This window comes from Hemicordylus capensis, chromosome 16, assembly GCF_027244095.1.
Source record: "Hemicordylus capensis ecotype Gifberg chromosome 16, rHemCap1.1.pri, whole genome shotgun sequence".
Classification (NCBI taxonomy): domain Eukaryota; kingdom Metazoa; phylum Chordata; class Lepidosauria; order Squamata; family Cordylidae; genus Hemicordylus; species Hemicordylus capensis.
This window is the reverse complement of record NC_069672.1, coordinates 8555619-8576497: the sequence shown is the minus strand read 5'-3', so window position 1 is coordinate 8576497 and position 20879 is coordinate 8555619. Positions and strand designations below refer to the sequence as shown.

Here is a 20879-nt window from a genome sequence, read left to right as displayed (position 1 = left end):
CGCCGCCGAGACGAGCTGCCGAGACGCTGCCTCCCCTTCTCTCTCTCTCGCGGGGTGTCTCAACGTGTGGGTCCCCAGATGTTATTGGACTTCAACTCCCATAATCCCCAGCCCCAGTGGCCTTGGGTTGGGAATTATGGGAGTTGAAGTCCAATTTACATCTGGGGACCCAACGTTGAGAATCCCTGCCTGGAGAAGGTTTTCTGTCTGTGCCGCAATGGTGGCAGGGGGCTGGGGTGGACAGGATGAGGGATGGGGAGGGGGAGCCGCTTGGGGGGCTCAGCTGAAGGATCCCCGAAGCAGGAGCTGCGCCTGTTGAGAGCGGCCTGCAAAAGGCCACCGCTGTGTTCCCCCCACCACCACCACCCCCAATTTGTGAGAAAACAGAGGACCTTTCCAGGGGTTCAGACATGCTCATGCGTGTAGGTGTATATAGCCCAAGGGGAGTCGCGAAGGCAGCACATCGGTAGGCGTCTTGCCTCTAGGTGGCTGAGCATGCGCAGCCGGCCTTTCTGCTTTGCATTTGTTGCAAGCTGCTGCCGGGAGAACAAAGGGACGGAGACCCGGGTGTCTGCCCAGCTATTCATCCATAATACAACTCTGCCTGGGACCCCCAAGGTACGTGCCTGTTTTGCATCCTACGCTTTGCAACCAGCAAGGAGGGTTGAAACTGGCTTTCCTTTGATTCGCCCTGCTCATCTGCAAGGTGCTCGAGACAGGACCTCGTCAATCTCCTAGTGGTGGGGCTGAGAGGCATTGCTGGCTAGTAACAGACGCCGTCTGGCTACTAAACAGTCTGGCCACGGGCCAGGCAGTGCAGCCCCTGTTATGCTCCTGGCCCCACACCCCTGGGGAGGCTGGGCTGGCCCCTGCTCGCTGCACCCTCCTCCGCTGGGCTCATCACGATCCCTTCCCTTTTCAAGCAGGAATCGTTCCCTTTGCTAAGCAGGGTCTGCCCTGGTTTGCATTTGAAAGGGAGACTACCCAGTAAGACATTCCCTTTAGGGATGGGGCCTTAGCTCAGTGGAAGAGCACCTGCCTCCTTGCATGCATGCATGCAGAAGGTTGGTTCCAGGTTCTTTCCCTGGCAGCATCTCCCGATAGAGCTGAGAGTGATGCCTGCCTGCAACCTTAGAGGAGCCGCTGCCAGCCTGTGTAGACCATCCTGAGTTAGATGGACCAAGGGTCTGACTCCGTAGAAGGCAGCTTCTTATGTCCCGATGTCCCCTGTGCTGGGAAAAGCCCTGGGGCACTAGCAGGGGGCTGGAAGAAGCTTGGCTCCCTTCCCCGGACCAGATGCAGTGGCCTTTGCAGCTGATCTCCAGCAGGCCTGCTGCTCTGGCGGTCTGGCTGCGGAGGGTAGTGGCCAGGAAGGGACCAGGGGCTTTGGGCTGCTCCTTCTGTCCAGCAGCCAGCTGCTGACCTCCCGGGCTCACTGCAGAAGGGCAGGGCAGGGCAGTAGGACCAGGAGGGGCAGCGAGGAGCACTCAGGCCATGCCCAACACCAGGAATGGCCAGGGAAGCCTGCTGCCTGCCAGGCCTGGGATCTTGCCTGTCCAGGTGCTTGGGTCGGGCACCTGCCTTGAGGCCAGTTGTCTTGGCCTGCTCAAGGAAAAGGGGCTGTGCTTTTGTCCTGTGGCCAGAGAAGCAGCTCTGTGCAAAAGTGACCGTGGGGCATAGTGGTTAGAGTGTCAGACCAATGGGACAGAATCAAGCCTTTAAGAAGTCTGTGTGGCGCTGCAGGTCAGGGAGGGAGGTTGCTCTCGGAGGTCTGCGGTATGAAGTACACACACTGCAAATTATGTGTACAAATTATGAGGGATTTCCCCGCGGGATGTGCTGGAGGAGGGAAGCCCTCCTTGGAAGCTTCTTTTCCAGGGACTCTGCCATGGGGTTGCAGAGACCAGGCCAATACTAGGAGGGCAGAAGAGGCAACTTGTCTCTTTTGTGCCTTTTTATTGGCTGGGAGCCAGACAGATGAGGCCAGTCGGGGAGGACATTGGGGGCCAGAAGAAGAAGAATTCAATTTCGATTTCTCTCATCCTTAAGCTCTCACCAAGGTAGTTTTGCCGTGACTGCACAGGGATAAAAACTGCTCTTAACTTCTGCATTTTGCATTGCCTGTCCTGGTAGCAGGGAACTTACAGCCAACCAGATTAATAGACTCCTTGGGTAAATGTTTCATGTAATACAAAATAAAATAGGGTCTGAAGCAGGGGCGTAGCATCCGTTGGACATGGGGTGACAATTGTCCTCAGGCCCGGAGGGTCGCAGGGGGGGCATAAGGCTCTTCCTTGCTTAGGGTTTTACCTTACCTTTCCGCTTCCAGCACGTACAGTGCTTCCCAGCCTGGAGTGCGAAGCATGCCCCTCTCTCGAAGAGTGGGGGACCCTCTCCTGGGTATTGGTCCTGTCAGTCAGACGCAAGGGGCAGGGCCAATGCCAGCATAGGATATTAGTTACAGTGTTAGACTAGGACCGGGAAAACCCGGGTTTGAATCCCCATTCAACCATGAGACTCACTGGGTGATTCTGGGCCAGTCATGAATCTCTCAGTCCAACCTACCTCACAGGGTTGTTGTGAGGGTAAAAATAGGCATGTACACTGCTCTGAGCTCCTTGGAGGAGGAAGAGTGGGGTATAAATGTAATGAATAAATAACAAATAAATAATAAATACGGCACCTTCCTTTAAAAAAGAAAAAGGGAAAAAGGCAGGGGCATCAGATCTAGGTGGGTCCTAATTAAAGCATGCCCCATCTTGCAGCTTTGGGCCCGTTCCTCCAAGCAAAGGTTGACCGGGGGCTGGGTCCCGTGCGGCACAGCCCAAAGGCCTGCCGGGCCAGCTCTGCCTCTGACCTTGCCCCTCCATGTAACCTGACCTGAGCAAGCACGCCAGCACCAGAGCAGTTGTGGGTGGGTGGAACTCCCTTCCTGACACCTTGAACCCGCTGCCTGCTTTCCTCCCTGGGAGAGGGAGGTGGCCTGGTCCTGGGCTGGGGTGCAGGAAGCGCTCGGCTCCTCCTGCTCACCCTTAGCCGAGAATCACTCGCAGAGAGGGCTTGGAATCACCCCTGCTAACTAAGCAAAGAGGCATCTTTCAAAGTGGCGATTCTGTTATAATCTCTTGTTTTTAGCAGGGGGAGAGCAGCTGGCCCTCTCCGTCCCCAGCACAGCATCCCTACCATCCCTCTTCCAGTGCTCACACATCATGTCTCCCATTCATATGCAACCAGGGTGGACCCTGCTTAGATAATGGGACAAGTCATGCTTGCTACCACAAGGCCAGCTTTACTCCGACTTCAATATGGAACAATTATACCTGTGACTGGTTGGTCGAGGCGTTGAAGGTGGTGGCATTTTTGGTTCAGCTGTGTGAAATGCAGGGGATGTGGCTTGGGGCATGTGTGCTCTTTCTTTGAATGCGGTGTGGAAAGGGGGGGGGCACTTGGCTGCACTCGGTCACCCAGCTACCTGTGAGCTCACTACGCCACTGGTCTAAGCCAGTTCTGTTGGCAATATCTTCCCCGTTCTTTGGTCAATCCGAGTCCAAGGCCTTTAGTGTAATCAGATAGCCATCAAACCCTAACCCAAAGCTGATAAATCTTTTGTTTGCATCTCCACAGTTTCTTCTCATACATTCTGCTTAAGGCTCCTTTTCAATTGCAGGCTCTGAGCAGTTTTCTCTCTTCCTTACAGCAGGTGACAATCCATAGAGGAAGCCTGAGGGGAGGATTATTGAGAGCTGCCAGATGGAAAAAGAGGGCAAAGGAGAGACCAAAAACTGAAGCAAAATTGGAAAAGGATCTTCTTACTTCTCAACATGAAGAAACAAAGAGAAAGAAGCTTGTACCCACCGCATAGCAAAAACGTAACGTCTGAACCAAGCTTTCAGTGTCAGAGCGAAATGCACACAGAAAGGAAACCACATAAATGCTTGGAGTGTGGAAAGAGTTTCAGGCAGAGTGGAAAGCTTACTGTACACCAGAGAACCCACACTGGGGAGAAACCATATGAATGCTTGGAGTGTGGGAAATGCTTCAGCCAGAGTGGACAGCTTAATCTACACCATAGAACCCACACTGGGGAAAAACCACATAAATGCTTGGAGTGTGGAAAGAATTTCAGGCGGCGTGGACAGCTTAGTGAACACCATAGAACCCACACTGGAGAGAAACCATATAAATGCTTCGAGTGTGGAAAGAGCTTCAGCACAAGTGGATATCTGAATATACACCACAGAATCCACACTGGGGAGAAACCATATGATTGCTTGGAGTGTGGAAAGAGCTTCAGCACGAGTGGAGAGCTTACTAGACACCATAGAACCCACACTGGTCAGAAACCACATACATGCTTGGAGTGTGGAAAGAATTTCAGGCGGAGAGGACAGCTTACTGCACACCATAGAACCCACACTGGAGAGAAACCATATGAATGCTTGGAGTGTGGAAAGAGCTTCAGCACAAGTGGATATCTGAATATACACCACAGAATCCACACCGGGGAGAAACCATATGAATGCTTGGAGTGCGGAAAGAGCTTCAGCATGAGTGGAGAGCTTACTAGACACCATAGAACCCACACTGGTCAGAAACCACATACATGCTTGGAGTGTGGAAAGAGTTTCAGCACGAGTGGAGAGCTTGCTATACACCATAGAACCCACACTGGGGAGAAACCATATGAATGCTTGGAGTGTGGAAAATGCTTCAGCCATAGTGGACAGCTTAATCAACACCATAGAACCCACACTGGGGAAAAACCACATAAATGCTTGGAGTGTGGAAAATGCTTCAGCCATATTGGACAGCTTAATCAACACCATAGAACCCACACTGGTGAGAAACCATATGCATGTCTGGAATGTGGAAAGAGTTTTAGCACGAGTGGAGATCTTACAATACACCGTCGAACCCACACTGGGGAGAAACCATATGAATGTACAGAGTGTGGAAAAAGCTTCAACCGGATTGGACTCCTTAGTTTACACTTCAGGACCCACACTGGGGAGAAACCATATACATGCTTGGAGTGTGGAAAGAGCTTCAGCACGAGTGGATATCTGAATATACACCACAGAATCCACACTGGGGAGAAACCATATGAATGCTTGGAGTGTGGAAAGGGCTTCAGCACAAGTGGAGAGCTTACTATGCACCACAGAATCCACACTGGGGAGAAACCATATGAATGCTTGGAGTGTGGAAAGAGCTTCAGCCAGAGAGGATACCTTAAGATACACCACAGAATCCACACTGGGGAGAAACCATATGTATGTTTGGAGTGTGGAAAGAGCTTCTGCCAGAGCGGAGATCTTACTAAACACCATAGAAGACACACTGGGGGAAACCAGCCAGAGTGGTCAGCTTAATCAACACCATAGCATAGGGGTGTGCACTGGTTTGGCCGTCTATGCACAGATCACAGGCGTTGTTCGAAAGACTGGGGTTTGGACTGTTTTGGGGTGGGTGGGTGCCTTTAAGGCGCAGGGAGGATGCTCTTACTAAACACCATAGAACCTGTTTTGGATACAGCTCCTACCACATTGACTCTCTGCAGTCTCTCTCTTATTGGCCCCGAGGGGCATTAGGAGTAGAGATAGTGAGGGGATACCCCTTTTCCCCTTTCTTTGTAATGCTGGGCTGCCCTGATGGCTTGACTGAAATTCTTAGGTTGCAGAATATCAGTCATTAAGACAGTGAAAGGAAATTAGGAGGGTAGGCAAGAACTGCATTCCAAACTTGGTAAATGGTAACAAATATGTTACCACTGCATCAGCTCTAAGCATATGCAGACACAATGCTCCCAGAAGAAAGGGATCCCTGGTGGAGAGCAATTCGGAGTGCATCCCCAAATGGATGACTCATCAGGTATCAGGGCAATGCACTCATACAATTGGCGGTGGGGAACAAGGCCTCCAGCCAGAAACTTCATCAAGTCAGGACAGAGAGTTTTGGAGCCAGTTCGGCAAGCCATTCTAGAGGAATCTGTACAAACCATTATAGAGGAATTTGCATTGACTCTGGGGCGGCCCATAATCTAATTAAAGAAAAGCACTGAATTAGTAACCCACTGCAAAGATCCCATCTGCTTTGAAGGTGGAAGACCATTCTTTGCAGAAGGCATATGAACAGCAAGGCTACGCTGTCAATCAGACAAGTGAGAAACTATTGAACTGATCATTACAGACATCCCAGTTTTTGAGGACAGGGAGTTATGCTACTGAAAGAGGATATGAAGTAGAATTTAAGGGAAAGCATTATTTGTCACAGATGGAGATGAACTGCTTATGAAAGGGACTCTTCGGGAGAAGGGCCTATTTGAAGGAGACTGTATAAATGAGAAAGCTAACGTTGTAAAACAATGTTCACTCGAGGAATATGAAATTATGAGATTGCTCACATAAATGCTGGAGCTTATTGCTATGATATACTTTCCAACTCAAGACATGGTGGCAGATGGGCTTTAGGAGTAAAGGGAGCCAAGAAAGAATTTCCTTTCCTTTCCTTTCCTTTCCTTTCCTTTCCTTTCCTTTCCTTGTTTTCCTCTGCTTTGGGTTCCCTCGACTGGTTGCCTGATATTCTCAGGGTTCTGCCCGAGATCCTGGCTTTCTGACTGCCATGTTTGACATCTTGCTATTCCAGGAAACCTGGACCGGTAACGAACTAACTCTTCCTGGGTATACATTGCTGACTTTGGGCGCAGTCCCTGGGGAGGGCTGCGACAGGCTTTGTGGCGGTGGGGGTGGCCGTGCTGGCATCTACTACTCTTCAGATTAAACTACTCTCCCCCCCCCCTTGGTAGCATGGATCACTATGCTATGGCAGTCCTGCTTAAGGCTGGTGAAAACTCCCTAGTGTTGGTAAAGGTGTATGTACCACCCCTTAGAACTCATGCCCAGTTATGCACCATCTGGTCTCGATTGGAGACCTTCATAGGCAATATACAGTTCACACATTACGGAGCCTACTTAATAGCGGCCGGAGATTTTAACGCTCAGATTGGATTAGATGATAAGACCCTTTTTGCCAAATTCCAGCGGTATTCTCTTGAGCGGGCTGCATCTCCCCCTCTCTTTGTTAGACAATCTAAAGATATAGTGGGGAATTTCTGCGGATTAAATCTACTTCAGACTTTTCACAAGGCAGATTTGCACTTGCTGAATGGGGCGGCTTTGAGTGACTACCCAGCAGACCCTGCAATCTAGCACCTCACATAAGGAAATTCCATATAATTAGTCGCCTGGAGAGTGATCATTTCCCAATGGATTTGATCATAGGATGGAAGGGGAAATTGCATCTGGACTGGAACCAGGTCCCGGTTAGAGAGGAGGAGCAATGTTTGCATCCTGTAAAATGGTCCTCCAGACAACAAAATGTAGTAAGCACGATTTTAAGCTCACAGCAAGCTAGCAGTCTACGAACTGCTTTAATTACCGGGTCGCACGACTCCTGCGAGCCTTATTTTAAGATACTATAACAATTTGATCCTGCTATTACAGCCAGCACTAGCCACTACGAAATCCTTATCTAACATGACCCGGAAATTGTCTTCTCGCCCTTGGTTTGATGCCTTGCCAAGAGGCAAAAAATCAATGCGTTTAAAGTATATGCTGAGGGCTCCAACATATTCACGGCCCAGGATTTGATAGAAATGAAAAGACAGTATATAAAACTATTAAGGGAAAAGAAAGCATTGGCCATTAGGGAGACCTGGGATCTGCTGATTGCTGCTACTAAAATGAAGAACAGAGCTGTGTTTTGGCATCTCGTATGAAAACCCATGGGGAGGGTACATCTTAACCCACCCTCAGTCATTCCAGCTGTGGTATGGGAGCATCACCTTTACACTCTGTACACGCAGGTAGGGCCTACCGTGTTCAGATTAGATGTCACATTTTTGCCAATTTGGGACTGTCTCCTGCTCTGAAATTGAGGGGCTGGTGAAACAATTTAAGCCTGCCAAGGTGTCTGGTAATGGCTTCATAACTATTGAGGCAATATGTAACAATTTGGAATGGTAGGTTCCTGTATGAGCCTCTCTCTTTACGTACATAGACCGCACTGCAAAAGTACCCAAGGCTTGGGGAGTCGCCATTATAGTACCTATATACAAAATGTGGGAAAGAGATGTCCCAGGTAATTATCGCCCGATTAGTCTTTTGAATATCATCAGCAGATTATATGCTAAGTACAAAATGGGAAACTCCTGGACTGGCTCAAATCTAATAAGATTCTGGCGGCCGAACAGGCTGGCTTCCGAGAGGGGCACTCCCATATCAGGTCAGGCTCATATTTTACAACACCTAGTCGAGAAATATACTAGTGGCCCAAAGACTGCTCTGTATGCAGCTTTCATAGATCTCAGAGCAGCTTTTGACCTAATCCCAAGAGAAAGATTGTGGTCAAAACTCAGGGACTCCAATATAGAGAAGCACCTATTGTTACTCATCTACAGACTCCACAAAGATTCCCGCCTGAGAGTCCAATCCAGTGCCAGAGGACACCTATCGGCAGAGGTCTCAACTCAAAGGGGTGTCAGGCCTCAATTTTGTTTGATTTCTATATTAATTCTTTGGTATCTCATTTAAATAAACCAGAGTTTCTTCCACCCAAATTGGCAAATAAACATCTGTTGATTCTGCTCTACGCAGACGACGTGGTGGTGTTAGCACAGACACCAATTGGGCTGAAACGGGCGCTTGCCTCACTAAACTCATACTGTGTTGAAGAGGCGTTAGAAGTTAACTATTCTAAAACAAAGGTGTTGGTCTTCGCCACTCCTGGTCTATGAATGGCCATGCAATCCAACAAGTGAGAACCTTTAAATACCTTGGAGTCGTTTTTCACTCTACCGGAAGCCGAAGAGCGCACCTCAATTATGTAACTCAAAATACCCAGCAATCAGCCAACGCTATCATCGGGTCCTTTTATTTCACCAGGGGAGCTCTCTTCATTCCAGCTTCTATAAAGCTTTTTACAGTCAAAGTTTACCTGCAGCTTCTGTACGGTGCCCAACTTGGCCCTTTCGAGAACTTTATCTCCCTGGAAGGTGTTCAAACCAAATTTTTAAGAACAATATTTCAGGTGCCATGCTGTGTCCCCAAAACGGTCCTTAGACGCGAGGCAGGAGTTTTTAGATTAGAAACACAATCTTGGCTAAGTATTTTTTTACATTTCGGCTGAAGCTGACATTTTTCCAAGTGGGCCTGGCTCCTCTAACCTAACCCTTGTTGACAGATATGCCTCAAAATGGAAGGTGGCACTAAGATACAAGTTACAATCTTATGATCTGTCCCAGGAGGAGCTCATTTGGCTAGGGTATGACCAAGCAACACGGGTTATCAAACAGCGTGCCTTTGATATAGTACTGCAAAGAGCTAGCAAAGCTGTCCGGGATTTATATAGGTAACCAGTCATTAAATGTAAGACCTGCTGAATACCTAACTAGTCTTTGCTTTTAACGCAGTTTCCTAGCCACACCGAGGAGTTTGGATTACCTGCTATCAAATTTTAAAGATACTGTGTCTGGGAATGTGGCCAAGTTCTGCTATGTAGCTTGTAAAACCCACAAAAAATTGATTACTGGATTATTATTGGCTGTTATTGTTCTGTATCTACAAATGCTGGTCAGTGACTGAAATAAAGCTATCTGTCTATCTATCTATCTATCTAAGGGTTCTCTCTCTTCCCCTTCCACTTCCTCCTGTTTTTACGACTCTTCCCCCCCCCCACGCAATTTTATTGGCTTTTACAATAGCTTTACATTCAAATTACCTTTGTTTATTTAATTCTACACATAGGTAAATATTGACTTTCCGCTTACCTATCTGTGCGGTTCATGTTAACCATACATATAAACCATTGCTATAATAATTCAAAACATACATACTCCACACTACTACGATTTCACCCAACCCAACCTGCTGTTATTACAATATTTCAAACTCCACTGAAAAGTCCATACTAGAAAAATAGTTCTTTAAGTAAAGCAAAAATGGTTCCCAATCTTCTTTAAAACATTCCAAATTTTTTATTTTTTGCCCACAAACCCATCAGACTCCTCCTTACATAGTGATTAAGAAAGTCTGTATGCACTTTGCTTTTATCATACCACAAATATGAGTGCCAGCCAAACCTTCTATTGAATTGTTCCAAATCAAGTATTCTGGGATTTCTTAATGTTATCCATTCCTTTAACCACGTCAAACAAACAGCATCAAAATACAGCCTTAAATCAGGCAGGGTAAGCCCACCTCTTTCTTTAGCATCTGTTAAATTTTTAAATTTAATTTTTGGTCTTTCCCCTTGCCAAACAAACTTAGTTATGTCCTTTTGCCCTTGCTTGAAACAGGTTAGCAGATTAATCATAGGAATAGTGTGAAAAAGAAAGAACATTTTAGGTAAGACATTCATCTTCACAAGTGACATTCTTCCCATTAAAGATAAGTCCATTCTAGTCCATCTTTGCAAATCAATTCTTACTGGATTCCATATTTTAATATAATTATTTGAAAACAACAAGGCGTTTTTATTTGTCAACCAGATGCCCAAATATTTGATTTTCTTCTCCACTATCAAGTCACTTATCTCGTAAAATCTATCATTGGATTTCTGGTCCATATTTTTTCTCAACACCTTCGTTATACTCTTAATAATATAAAACCCAATTTGCAAGGGTGCTTTCAAAGCTTCAAGACACGAGCCAGACAGATGCTCCCCGGAGAGCAGGAAACGAGGAGCTTCCCTCTCCCTGCTCCTCCCCTCACACAAGCAGGAGCCTCTTCTTCCTCCCTCTTCCTCCCCGCCAGGATCACCACCACGCTTAGCCCTGGGAGAGCCCTCCAGCCCAGGGGGAGAAGCCTCCGTCTGCTCCCGCCGCCACCCCAAGCAGGGCATCAGCAGTGACCCCAGCAGCAGCAGCACCTCTGAGCCAGGCCTTCCTTTGGCCAGCGAGGACTTGCAGAGTGGTTGCAGGCAGCTTTCCAACAGGTGTGGCTCCTGCTTCAGGGACTCTTTGGCTGAGACTCATTTTGCCCACTCCAGTTCCGTCCCACCATTGCGACACAGGCAGCAAACCTCAGAGAGAGGGGGAGGGAGGGAGGGGGACAAACCTCAGCTCCAGAGACAGAGGGGAGGGCGGGATGGGAGACCGAGCTGTGAGGGCACTGGTGCCCATTAATCCATCCATCCATCCAAGCAGTCACTGCAAGGGGGGGACCTGTTGCAAGCCACCTGCCTTGTCTCTCTTCCCATTTCCCCACCAGCAGCCTTGCCCTTTAAGGCGGCCATTGATGCGCCAAAGAGCCCGGGGAGACCTCGGAGTCCTGTGCCCCATCTAGGCACCCTCAGGTTACCCGCTTTGCCTCGGGTGTTCTCCTTGAGACAGTCTTGGAGTGCCCGTAAACCCTTCCGGAACAGCACCAGAGCGGTGGCAAAATCTATTTCAGTCACACTCCTGAGACTGGGATCCTTTTTCTTGCTTTCTTACCTTTTGTTTAACACTCTGCCTATGCTCTGGAGCTAGTTTCCCCCCAACACTAGGCTCTATTTACCAAAATGGTGAGGTCCAGCCCTTGTTCCGCCACTGCATGACTGCAAAATGATATGTATTCTTTCTCCACCCCTTGCATTAGAAGCAGCTCATAACTTTCAGCATTTTGCACAGCACATCCTGGCTGTGGAAACCGATAGCCAACAACAGGAAACTGATAGCCAACCAGCTCAACAGACTCCTTGGGTAAATGTTTCATGCAATACAAAATCAAAGAGAGTCTAAAGCCAGTGTTATTTGCACTATCCATAAGTTCATGGAGGACAGATCTATCAATGGCTGCTGGTCTGAGGGATATAGGCCACCTCCAGCCTCAGAGGCAGGATACCTCTCAATACCAGTTGCAGGGGAGCAACAGCAGGAGAGAGGGCATGCCCTCAACTCCTGCCTGTGGCTTCCAGAGGCATCTGGTGGGCCACTGTGCGAAACAGGATGCTGGACTAGATGGGCCTCCTTGGGCCTGATCCAGCAGGGCTGTTCTTATGTTCTCGGCTTGGGTCTTTCTCTGTCATATGACCGAATCCCTCTCCGGACAAACATTCCCTGTTCTGATGGTCACCATCGCAAGAAACAGGGCAGGGAGGAAGGGAGCAGGGGGAAAGATGTTGTAGAGCAAGGAAAATGTACGGGGGGGGGGAGCAATTCACGAGATTAAGGAACTGGAGCTCCTTCCTGATGAGGAAAGGCTAAAGATTCATTTCTGGTTTTGAAATTAAAAGACAACAAAAGGGGAGCAAAATAGAGATTTAGAAGTCTGCAAGCAATATGGCAAGAATGAAGGCTGGAGGGATGGAACCCACTCTCAGAACCATGCTAACCGAAGGTGAGGACGCAGGTTCCCTGGGAACAGCTCATGAGTAATTAACTTATGGCAGGTGTTCTCAGATGTGGGTCCCCAGATGTGGTTGGACTACAAGCCCCATCATGCACAATGCCACAGTGGCCAAGTACCACCGTGAGTGGTGTTTGTGAGTAGGTTCCTCCTTCCTTCTCATCTCAACAGCCCAACTCCCCAGCCTTCTCTCCTGTTGTTACTCCCTTGCAAGTATTTTTGTATTTTTTTTAATGCCTGTGCTTTTCAATTTTTAAATCAGATTTGTTTTCTATTTTCAGCTTAAAATTGTAATTGTGTCACTTTTACAATCTGTTTTTAAATTCTGCTGTAAACCGCCTTGGGATTGTTTTAATGAAAGGTGGTATATAAATTTTTTTTAAAGTGGCTCCCTCCCTGACTGGGTACATGTGAGAAATATAATCATATTAATAAAGAACAGCCGGACAGGCTGAAGCTGGCTGTAGAGGTTGTGGGGGACCCTCCTTGGCTGGGTGGCCCCTGCGAGAAATGCTGTAGCCGTTTCTCACACTGAGGGCTGGACTAGATGGCCTCTGAGGTTCCTCCCGTTTCTATAATCCGATGTCGTCATACCCGTCTCGGCGGCGAAGCAAACAAGAGGGGAGCGGCCAAACGTTACGTTAGTCAATCAAGAAGTGCATATGAATGAAAGTGTTTCTAAAGATGGAAACTTAGAAACAAATAAAATAGAAATGCCACGCAGCTTCCCAAACGCATCGTGCGTGTTTTACATGGAGAGAAGAGTGAAGGGGGCCGGCAGCAAGGAGGAGTCCAAGCAGAAGAGCAGCAGCATCACCCCTTCGTAAAGGTGGGTCCAAAGGGCACCCAAGGCGAAGCGAGTGGCCCCACGGGCCCTGGATCAGGCCTCCGAGGGCTCCCCGGGCTCTTGGGTCTCCTTAAGGGGCAAACTTGGCTGCTGGTGGGGTGGCAAGAAAGACAGACCGGGAAAGTGTCTTCTTGCCCGAAGTCCTTTGCAGGGACCGCGTGGCTGGCTGGCTGGCTGGGCTCCAGTCGATGCTCTCACTGCTAGGCGTCCCGTCCCTCCTCCGCCCCTCTCTCTCTCTCTCTCTCTCTGGAGAAAGGGTTTCTGTCTGTGCCGCAGTGGTGGGAGGGGGCTGCGGCGGGCAGGATGAGGGATGGGGACGGGGGAGTCGTTTGTGGGGCTCACCTGAAGAGTCCCCGAAGCAGGAGCTGCGCCTGTTGAGAGCGGCCTGCAAAAGGCCACCCGTGTGTTGCGCCCCGCAATTTGTGAGAAAACAGGGGACCTTTCCAGGGGTTCAGACATGCTCATGCGTACAAGTGTATATAGCCAAAGGGAGTCGCGAGGGCAGCACATCGGGAGGCGTCTTGCCTCTAGGTAGCTGAGTAGTCTAAGGGATTCTGGCTGAGAGTGAGCATGCGCAGCCGGCGTTTCTGCTTCGCATTTGTTGCAAGCTGCTGCTGCTGCTGCAGGGAGAACAAAGGGACGGAGACGGAGGCCCGGGTGGGTTCTGCCCAGCTATTCATCCATATGATACAACTCTGCCTGGACCCAAAAGGTACGTGCCTATCTTGCATCCTACTCTTTGCAGCCAGCAAGGAGGGTTGAAACTGGCTTTCCTTTGATTCGCCCTGCTCATCTGCAAGGTGCTCGAGACAGGATCTCGTGGATCTCCTGGTGGTGGGGCTGGAATGCATGGCTGGCTAGTAACAGACTCCGTCTGGCTACTAAACTCTGGCCACAGGCCAGGCAGTGCAGCCCCTGTTATGCTCCTGGCCCCACACCCCTGGGGAGGCTGGGCTGGCCCCTGCTCGCTGCACCCTCCTCCGCTGGGCTCATCACGATCCCTTCCCTTTTCAAGCAGGAATTGTCCTGTTTCCTAAGCAGGGTCTGCCCTGGTTTGCATTTGAAAGGGAGACTACACTGTAAGACATTCCCTTTAGGGGGCGGGGCCTTAGCTCAGTGGAAGAGTGCCTGCTTGCATGCATGCAGAAGGTTGGTTCCAGGTTCCTTCCTTGGCAGCATCATCCAGTTAGAGCTGAGAGTGATGCCCGCCTGCAACCTTAGAGGAGCCGCTGCCAGCCTGTGTAGACTATCCTGAGCTTGCTGGACCAAGGGTCTGACTCCGGGGAAGGCAGCTTCCTGTGTTCCGATATCCCCTGTGCTGGGATGAGCCCTGGGGCAGCAGCAGCAGGGGGCTGGGAGAAGTTTGGCTCCCTTCCCCCGACCAGACGCAGTGGCCTTGGCAGCTGATCTCCAGGAGGCCTGCTGCTCGGCCGGGTTGTGGGTTGCAGAGGGCAGGGCAAGGAAAGGGCTGAATAAAGGGCACTTCTCAGCCACACAGGAGTCTAGAGATTGAGACGCCCCTACCTGTGTCTGCCCCTGGAGGGGGCCCTCCTTTGTGGAGGGCTGATCCTGCAGCCCCCCAGCTGGATGCTGCTCGTCTTGGCCCGCTCAAGGCAAAGGGGCTGTGCTTTGGTCCTGTGGCCAGAGAAGCATCTCTGTGCAAAAGTGACCGTGGGGCATAGTGGTTAGAGTGTCAGACCAATGTGACAGAATCAAGCCTTTAAGAAGTCTGTGTGGCGCTGCCGGTCAGGGAGGGAGGTTGCTCTCAGAGGTCCGCGGTATCAAGTACACACACTGCAAATTCTGTGTGCAACTAATGAGGGATTTCCCCGCGGGATGTGCTGGAGCAGGGAAGCCCTCCTTGGAAGCTTTTTTCCCAGGGACTCTGCGATGGGGTTGCAGAGACCAGGCAGGGGAGGCAACTTGTCTCTTTTGTGCCTTTCTATTGGCTGGGAGCCAGATGGATGAGGCCAGTCGGGGAGGACGTTGGGGGCCAGAGAGAGGTGGAAATGGTGGAAGGGGTGAAGAGCTGGCCCCTGGGAGGGATGGCCAGAAGCCCCGTGTGGGAGAGAAAGGCTGTGAGGAGAAGGCAGGAGCGGGAGACCGGCCATGCAAGGACCTTAAACACTTTGGATGCTGCAGGAACACCTGAGCTGTGGCCTTGAGCCATCCTAGACATGGAGTGAGTCCTCTGCTGGACCGAGGGCGACTGTAAATAGGAAGATAGGAAGCTGCCATATACTGAGTCAGACCATAGGTCCATCTAGCTCAGTGTTGTCTTCACGGACCGGCAGCGGCTTCTCCAAGGTTGAAGGCAGGAATCTCTCTCAGCCCTAACTTGGAGAAGCAAGGGAGGGAACTTGGAACCTAGATGCTCTTCCCAGAGTGGCTCCATCCCTGAAGGGGAATCTCTTACAATGCTCACACTTCTAGTCTCCCTTTTGTATGCAACCAAGGTGGACCCTGCTTAGCTAAGAGGACAAGTCATGCTTGCTACCACAAGACCAGCTCTCCTCCCCCTTAAATATGGAACAATTATACCTGTGACTGGTTGGTCCAGGCGTTGATGGTGGTGGCATTTTTGGTTCAGCTGTGTGAGATGCAGGGGATGTGGCTTGGGGCATGTGTGCTCTTTCTTTGAATGCGGTGTGGAAAGGGGGCGCATTTGGCTGCACTCGGTCACCCAGCTGCCTGTGAGCTCACTACGCCACTGGTCTAAGCCAGTTCTGTTGGCAATATCTTCCCCGTTCTTTGGTCAATCCGAGTCCAAGGCCTTTAGTGTAATCAGATAGCCATCAAACCCTAACCCAAAGCGGATAAATCTTTTGTTTGCATCTCCACAGTTTCTTCTCATACATTCTGCTTAAGGCTCCTTTTCTATCGCAGGCTCTGAGCAGTTTTCTCTCTTCCTTACAGCAGGTGACAATCCATAGAGGAAACCGGAGGGGAGGATTATTGGGAGGTGCCAGACGGAAAAAGAGGGCAAAGGAGAGACCAAAAACTGAAGCAAAATTGAAGAATAGAAAAAGATCTTCTCAACATGGAGGAACAACGAGAAAGAAGCTTGAACCCACCTTCTGAACCAAGCTTTCAGTGTCAGAGAGAAATGCACACAGAAGGGAAACCACATAAATGCTTGGAGTGTGGAAAGAGCTTCGGGCAGAGTGGAAAGCTTACTGTACACCAGAGAACCCACACTGGAGAGAAACCACATAAATGCCTGGAGTGTGGAAAGAGCTTCAGCACAAGTGGATATCTGAATATACACCACAGAATCCACACAGGGGAGAAACCATATGAATGCTTGGAGTGTGGAAAGAGTTTCAGCACGAGTGGAGAGCGTACTATACACCGTAGAAGCCACACTGGGGAGAAACCATATGAATGTTCAGAGTGTGGAAAGAGCTTCAGCCGAATTGGACTCCTTAGTTTACACTTCAGGACCCACACGGGGGAGAAACCCTATGCATGCTTGGAGTGTGGAAAGAGCTTCAGCACAAGTGGATATCTGAATATACACCACAGAATCCACACTGGGGAGAAACCATATGAATGCTTGGAGTGTGGAAAAAGTTTCAGCACGAGTGGAGATCTCACTATTCACCGTAGAACCCACACTGGGGAGAAACCATATGAATGCTTGGAGTGTGGAAAATGCTTCAGCCAGAGTGGACAGCTGAATACACACCATAGAACCCACACTGGGGGGAAACTACATAAATGCTTGGACTGTGGAAAGAGCTTCAACCGGAGTAGAGAGCTTATCTTTCATCATACAACCCACAATGGGGAGAAACCATATGAATGCTTGGATTGTGGAAAGGGTTTTAGCACGAATGGAGAGCTTACTGTTCACCATAGAATGCACACTGCAGAAAAACCACATAAATGTTCAGAGTGTGGCAAGAGCTTCAGCCAGAGAGGATACCTTATTACACACCGTAGAACCCATACTGGGGAGAAACCATATGAATGCTTGGAGTGTGGAAGGAGCTACAGCACGAGGGGACAGCTTACTATACACCATCGAACTCACACTGGGGTGAAACCATATGAATGCCTGGAGTGTGGAAAGAGTTTCAGCTCGAGTGGAGAACTTACTATACACCGTAGAACTCACACTGGGGAGAAACCATATGAATGCTTGGAGTGTGGAAAGAGCTTCAGCACAAGTGCATATCTGAATATACACCACAGAATCCACAGTGGAGAGAAACCATATGAATGCTTGAAGTGTGGAAAGAGCTTCAGCCAGAGAGCATACCTTAATATACACCATAGAACCCACACTGGAGAGAAACCATATGAATGCTCGGAGTGTGGAAAGAGCTTCAGCCAGAGGGGACAGCTTAATCAACACCATAGAAAACACACGGGGGTGGAACCAGCCAGAGGGGACAACTTAATCAACACCATAGAATAGGAGTGTGCACGAACTGGTTCGGTGGTCTATGTTCAGATCACAGAACCTGTTCGAAAGGCTGTCGTTCGAACTGTGTTGGTGCGGTGGGGTGGTGGTGGATGCTTTTAAGGTGCGTGGAGGGTGCTCTTACTAAACACCGTAGAACCTGTTGGAGATACAGCTCCCACCGTATTGACTCTCTGCAGTCTCTCTCTTATTGGCCATGAGGGACATTAGGAGTAGAGATAGTGAGGGGATCCCCCTTTCCCCCCTTTCTTTGTAACGCCGAGCTGCCTTGATGGCTTGACTGAAATTCTTAGGTGGCAGAATATCAGTCATTAAGACAATGAAAGGAAATTAGGAGGGTAGGAAAGAACTGCATTCCAAACTTGGTGAATGGTAACAAATATGTTACCTCTGCATCAACTCTAAGCAAATGCAGTCACAATGCTCCCAGAAGAAAGGGATCCCTGGTGGAGAGCAATTCAGAGTACATTCCCAAATGGATGTCTCATCAGGGATCAGGGCAATGCACTCATACAATTGGCAGGGGGGAAATAAGGCCACCAGCCAGAAACTTCATCAAGTCAGGACAGAGAGTTTTGGAGCCAGTTCGGCAAGCCATTCTAGAGGAATCTGTACAAACCATTATAGAGGAATTTGCATTGACTCTGGGGCGGCCCATAATCTAATTAAAGAAAAGCACTGAATTAGTAACCCACTGCAAAGATCCCATCTACTTTGAAGGTGGAAGACCATTCTTTTTAGAAGGCAGACGAACAGCAAGGCTACGCTGTCAATCGGACAAGGGAGAAACTATTGAACTGATAGTTACAGACGTCCCAGTTTTTGAGGACAGGGAGTTATGCTACTGAAAGAGGATATGAAGTAGAATTTAAGGGAAAGCATTATTTGTCACAGATGGAGATGAACTGCTTATGAAAGGGACTCTTTGGGAGAAGGGCCTATTTGAAGGAGACTGTATAAATGAGAAAGCTAACGTTGTAAAACAATGTTCACTCGAGGAATATGAAATTATGAGATTGCTCACATAAGAAATGCTAACGCTTATTGCTGTGATATACTGTCCTGCTGAAGACATGGTGGCAGATGGGCGGACTGAACTGCTACCAGGGGATGTCCCTCAGACTCTTCGAAAGATGCTGGGAGATGTGCGTCAAAGTCCGAGCCAGTGAGAAGGGGTGTTGGAGATCCAACTCTTTACACCTTCTATCACATTGATCACTGGGGCTTTAGGATTAAGCCCAGGCTTTGAGGCTTTGAAATCTAGCAGAGGGGAATGTATGCTTCATCAGACCTTGCGTTAGGAATTATTTTGCTTTCTGTGTGTGCTTTACAATTCCTAAATACGTGTTTCTTGCAACTGAGTAATTGCTTTATGTACTGCCTGAGAAACTGAGTAATTGCTTTATGTACTGCCTGATTGCTTTATGTACTGCCTGAGAAAGATCTGGGGGCCTTGAAACATTCCTGAACCTAATTATGTGTTTTTAAGTGCATCTAAAAAAACAAAAGCCTCAGATGGACCGGTCTGTAGTAATAGAATAAACTGTTTTTCTCTTGTCTGTTTGGGTTTTTTAACAAGCCTCCCAGAGTTGGTTTTTAACTCAGCAAGATAAGCGGGACGCAGAAGGGGAAATCTAGTGCCAGTGCCTTCCAGGAGCTCAGCTCAGCTAGCACAAGCTCCATGTGTAGGCAAATGCTTGGGGAACAGGGTGTGTGTGTGTGTGTACACACACACACACACACACACACATATACTAGTATGTTTTAGCCCGTTATAATAACGGGCGCTAGGTGTGTTTTTTTTTCTCTTTATGCCTTCTCCTTTTTTTGTGTATGTGGTTTTTTTTTTCTTTTTTCGTGCTGACTCTCTTTCTGTCTTTCCTTTCCTTACTTTTTTTGTTCTCCCTTTCCCTCCCCCCCCCTTCTCTGTCTATTATGTGTGTGCTCTTTGGGTCTGTTGGCTTTTTTCTATTCCCCCCCCCCCTTTTTTAGGGGCTTGTTAGCTGCTCGGGACTTGTTAGCTGCTCGGGAGCCAGTGCGGTGGCGATAGCAGGAGCCTGTGCTCGGACGCAGGGAAAAGAGAGCAGCCGCCCCCGTGAAGAAGCCCCCGTCTTTGGGCTACTGCCGCAAGAGGGGAAAGCGCGACGACAGCCACAGCAGCCCCAGGCGACAGCGACAACCACCACCCTCACCCTCCTGGCACGGGATCCCACCAGAGCTGCAGCGCCTCCAGCCCGCCCTCCTTACTGGGAGGGAAGCAAAGTAAAGCTGCTCCCCTGCCCCGCTGCCGCCTCGGACAATTTGGCCAACATGGCTGCCCGTGTCTGGGCGGCCATATCTTTTTCGGCGGTTCTGAGCATGCGCGGAGCGCATGCTCAGAACCGCCGAAAAAGACACGGGCAGCACAGCCGCACACTCAGGGGCTTTATTATAGAGGATACTAGTATTTTTAAGCCCGTTAAAATAACGGGCGCTAGTACCTTCCCCCGCCCTTTCTTCCTTTTCCCTCTCTCTCTCGTCCTCCTTTCCTTCCTTTCCCCCCCCCTTTCTCTCTCTCTCTCTTTCATTCCTTCCTTTTCTCTCCCTCTCCCTCTCTTTCCTTCCTTTCTTCCCTCTTCTCCTTTCCTTCTTTCTTTTTTCTTTCTCTTTCCCTCTTTCCTTCCTTTCTTCTCTCTCTCTCTCTCTCTCCATTCCTTCCTTCTCCCTCCCTCTGGCCCTCCTTTCCTTCCTTTTTCTTTCTCTCTCTCTCTCTCTCTCTCTCTCTTTCCTCCCTCCCTTCTCTCTCCCTCTCCCTCTCTCTCCTTTCCTTCCTTTCTTCCACCTCTTCTCACTCCCTTCTTTCTGTTTCTTTCTCTTTTCCTCTTTTCTTCCTTTAACGGGCTCACTCTTTGGGGCTGGCTGCTCCTCCCTCCCTTCCGTCTTTCTTTTATCCTTCTTCCTCACTCCTTTCTCCTTTTTCTTTCTTCTTCCTTACTTCTCTCTTTCCTTCTTTCCCTCCCTCCCTCCCTCCCTCCCTCCTTCTTTCTTTTGTCCTTTTCCTCCCTTCTCTCCTTTCTTCTTTCCTTCTTTCTATTGTCCTGTCTCCATCCCTCACTCCTTCCTTTCTCTCTCTCTCTCTCTCTGCCTTCCTCCTTGATGAAGAAAACATGCTAATTGGAAGCTTGATAATATAAACTATGTTTGTTGGCATACATTATGGGGTTGCTATATTTTAGCA

General features: G+C 49.1%; 1 protein-coding gene across 1 annotated transcript; it reads left to right on the top strand.

Moving 5' to 3' along the window:
* Nucleotides 1–383: 383 nt before the first annotated feature.
* On the top strand, nucleotides 384–19219 carry LOC128338422 (zinc finger protein 850-like). Its single transcript, XM_053280833.1, has 3 exons — nucleotides 384–618; nucleotides 3698–5271; nucleotides 16362–19219. Exons 2-3 carry the CDS (start codon nucleotides 3822–3824, stop codon nucleotides 17654–17656), a joined length of 2745 nt encoding a protein of 914 aa, XP_053136808.1. The 5' UTR covers nucleotides 384–618; nucleotides 3698–3821; the 3' UTR covers nucleotides 17657–19219.
* The last annotated feature ends 1660 nt before the right edge of the window (nucleotides 19220–20879 follow it).

What these genes read in the sequence shown, in the direction of transcription:
- LOC128338422 (XM_053280833.1), top strand. Translation starts at nt 3,822, where the DNA reads ATGAAGAAACAAAGAGAAAGAAGCTTGTACCCACCGCATAGCAAAAAC. An exon ending in CCACACTGGGGAGAAACCAT is followed by an intron (nt 5,272 to 16,361) that starts ATGTATGTTTGG and finishes AAGGGAAACCAC; the next exon opens with ATAAATGCTTGGAGTGTGGA.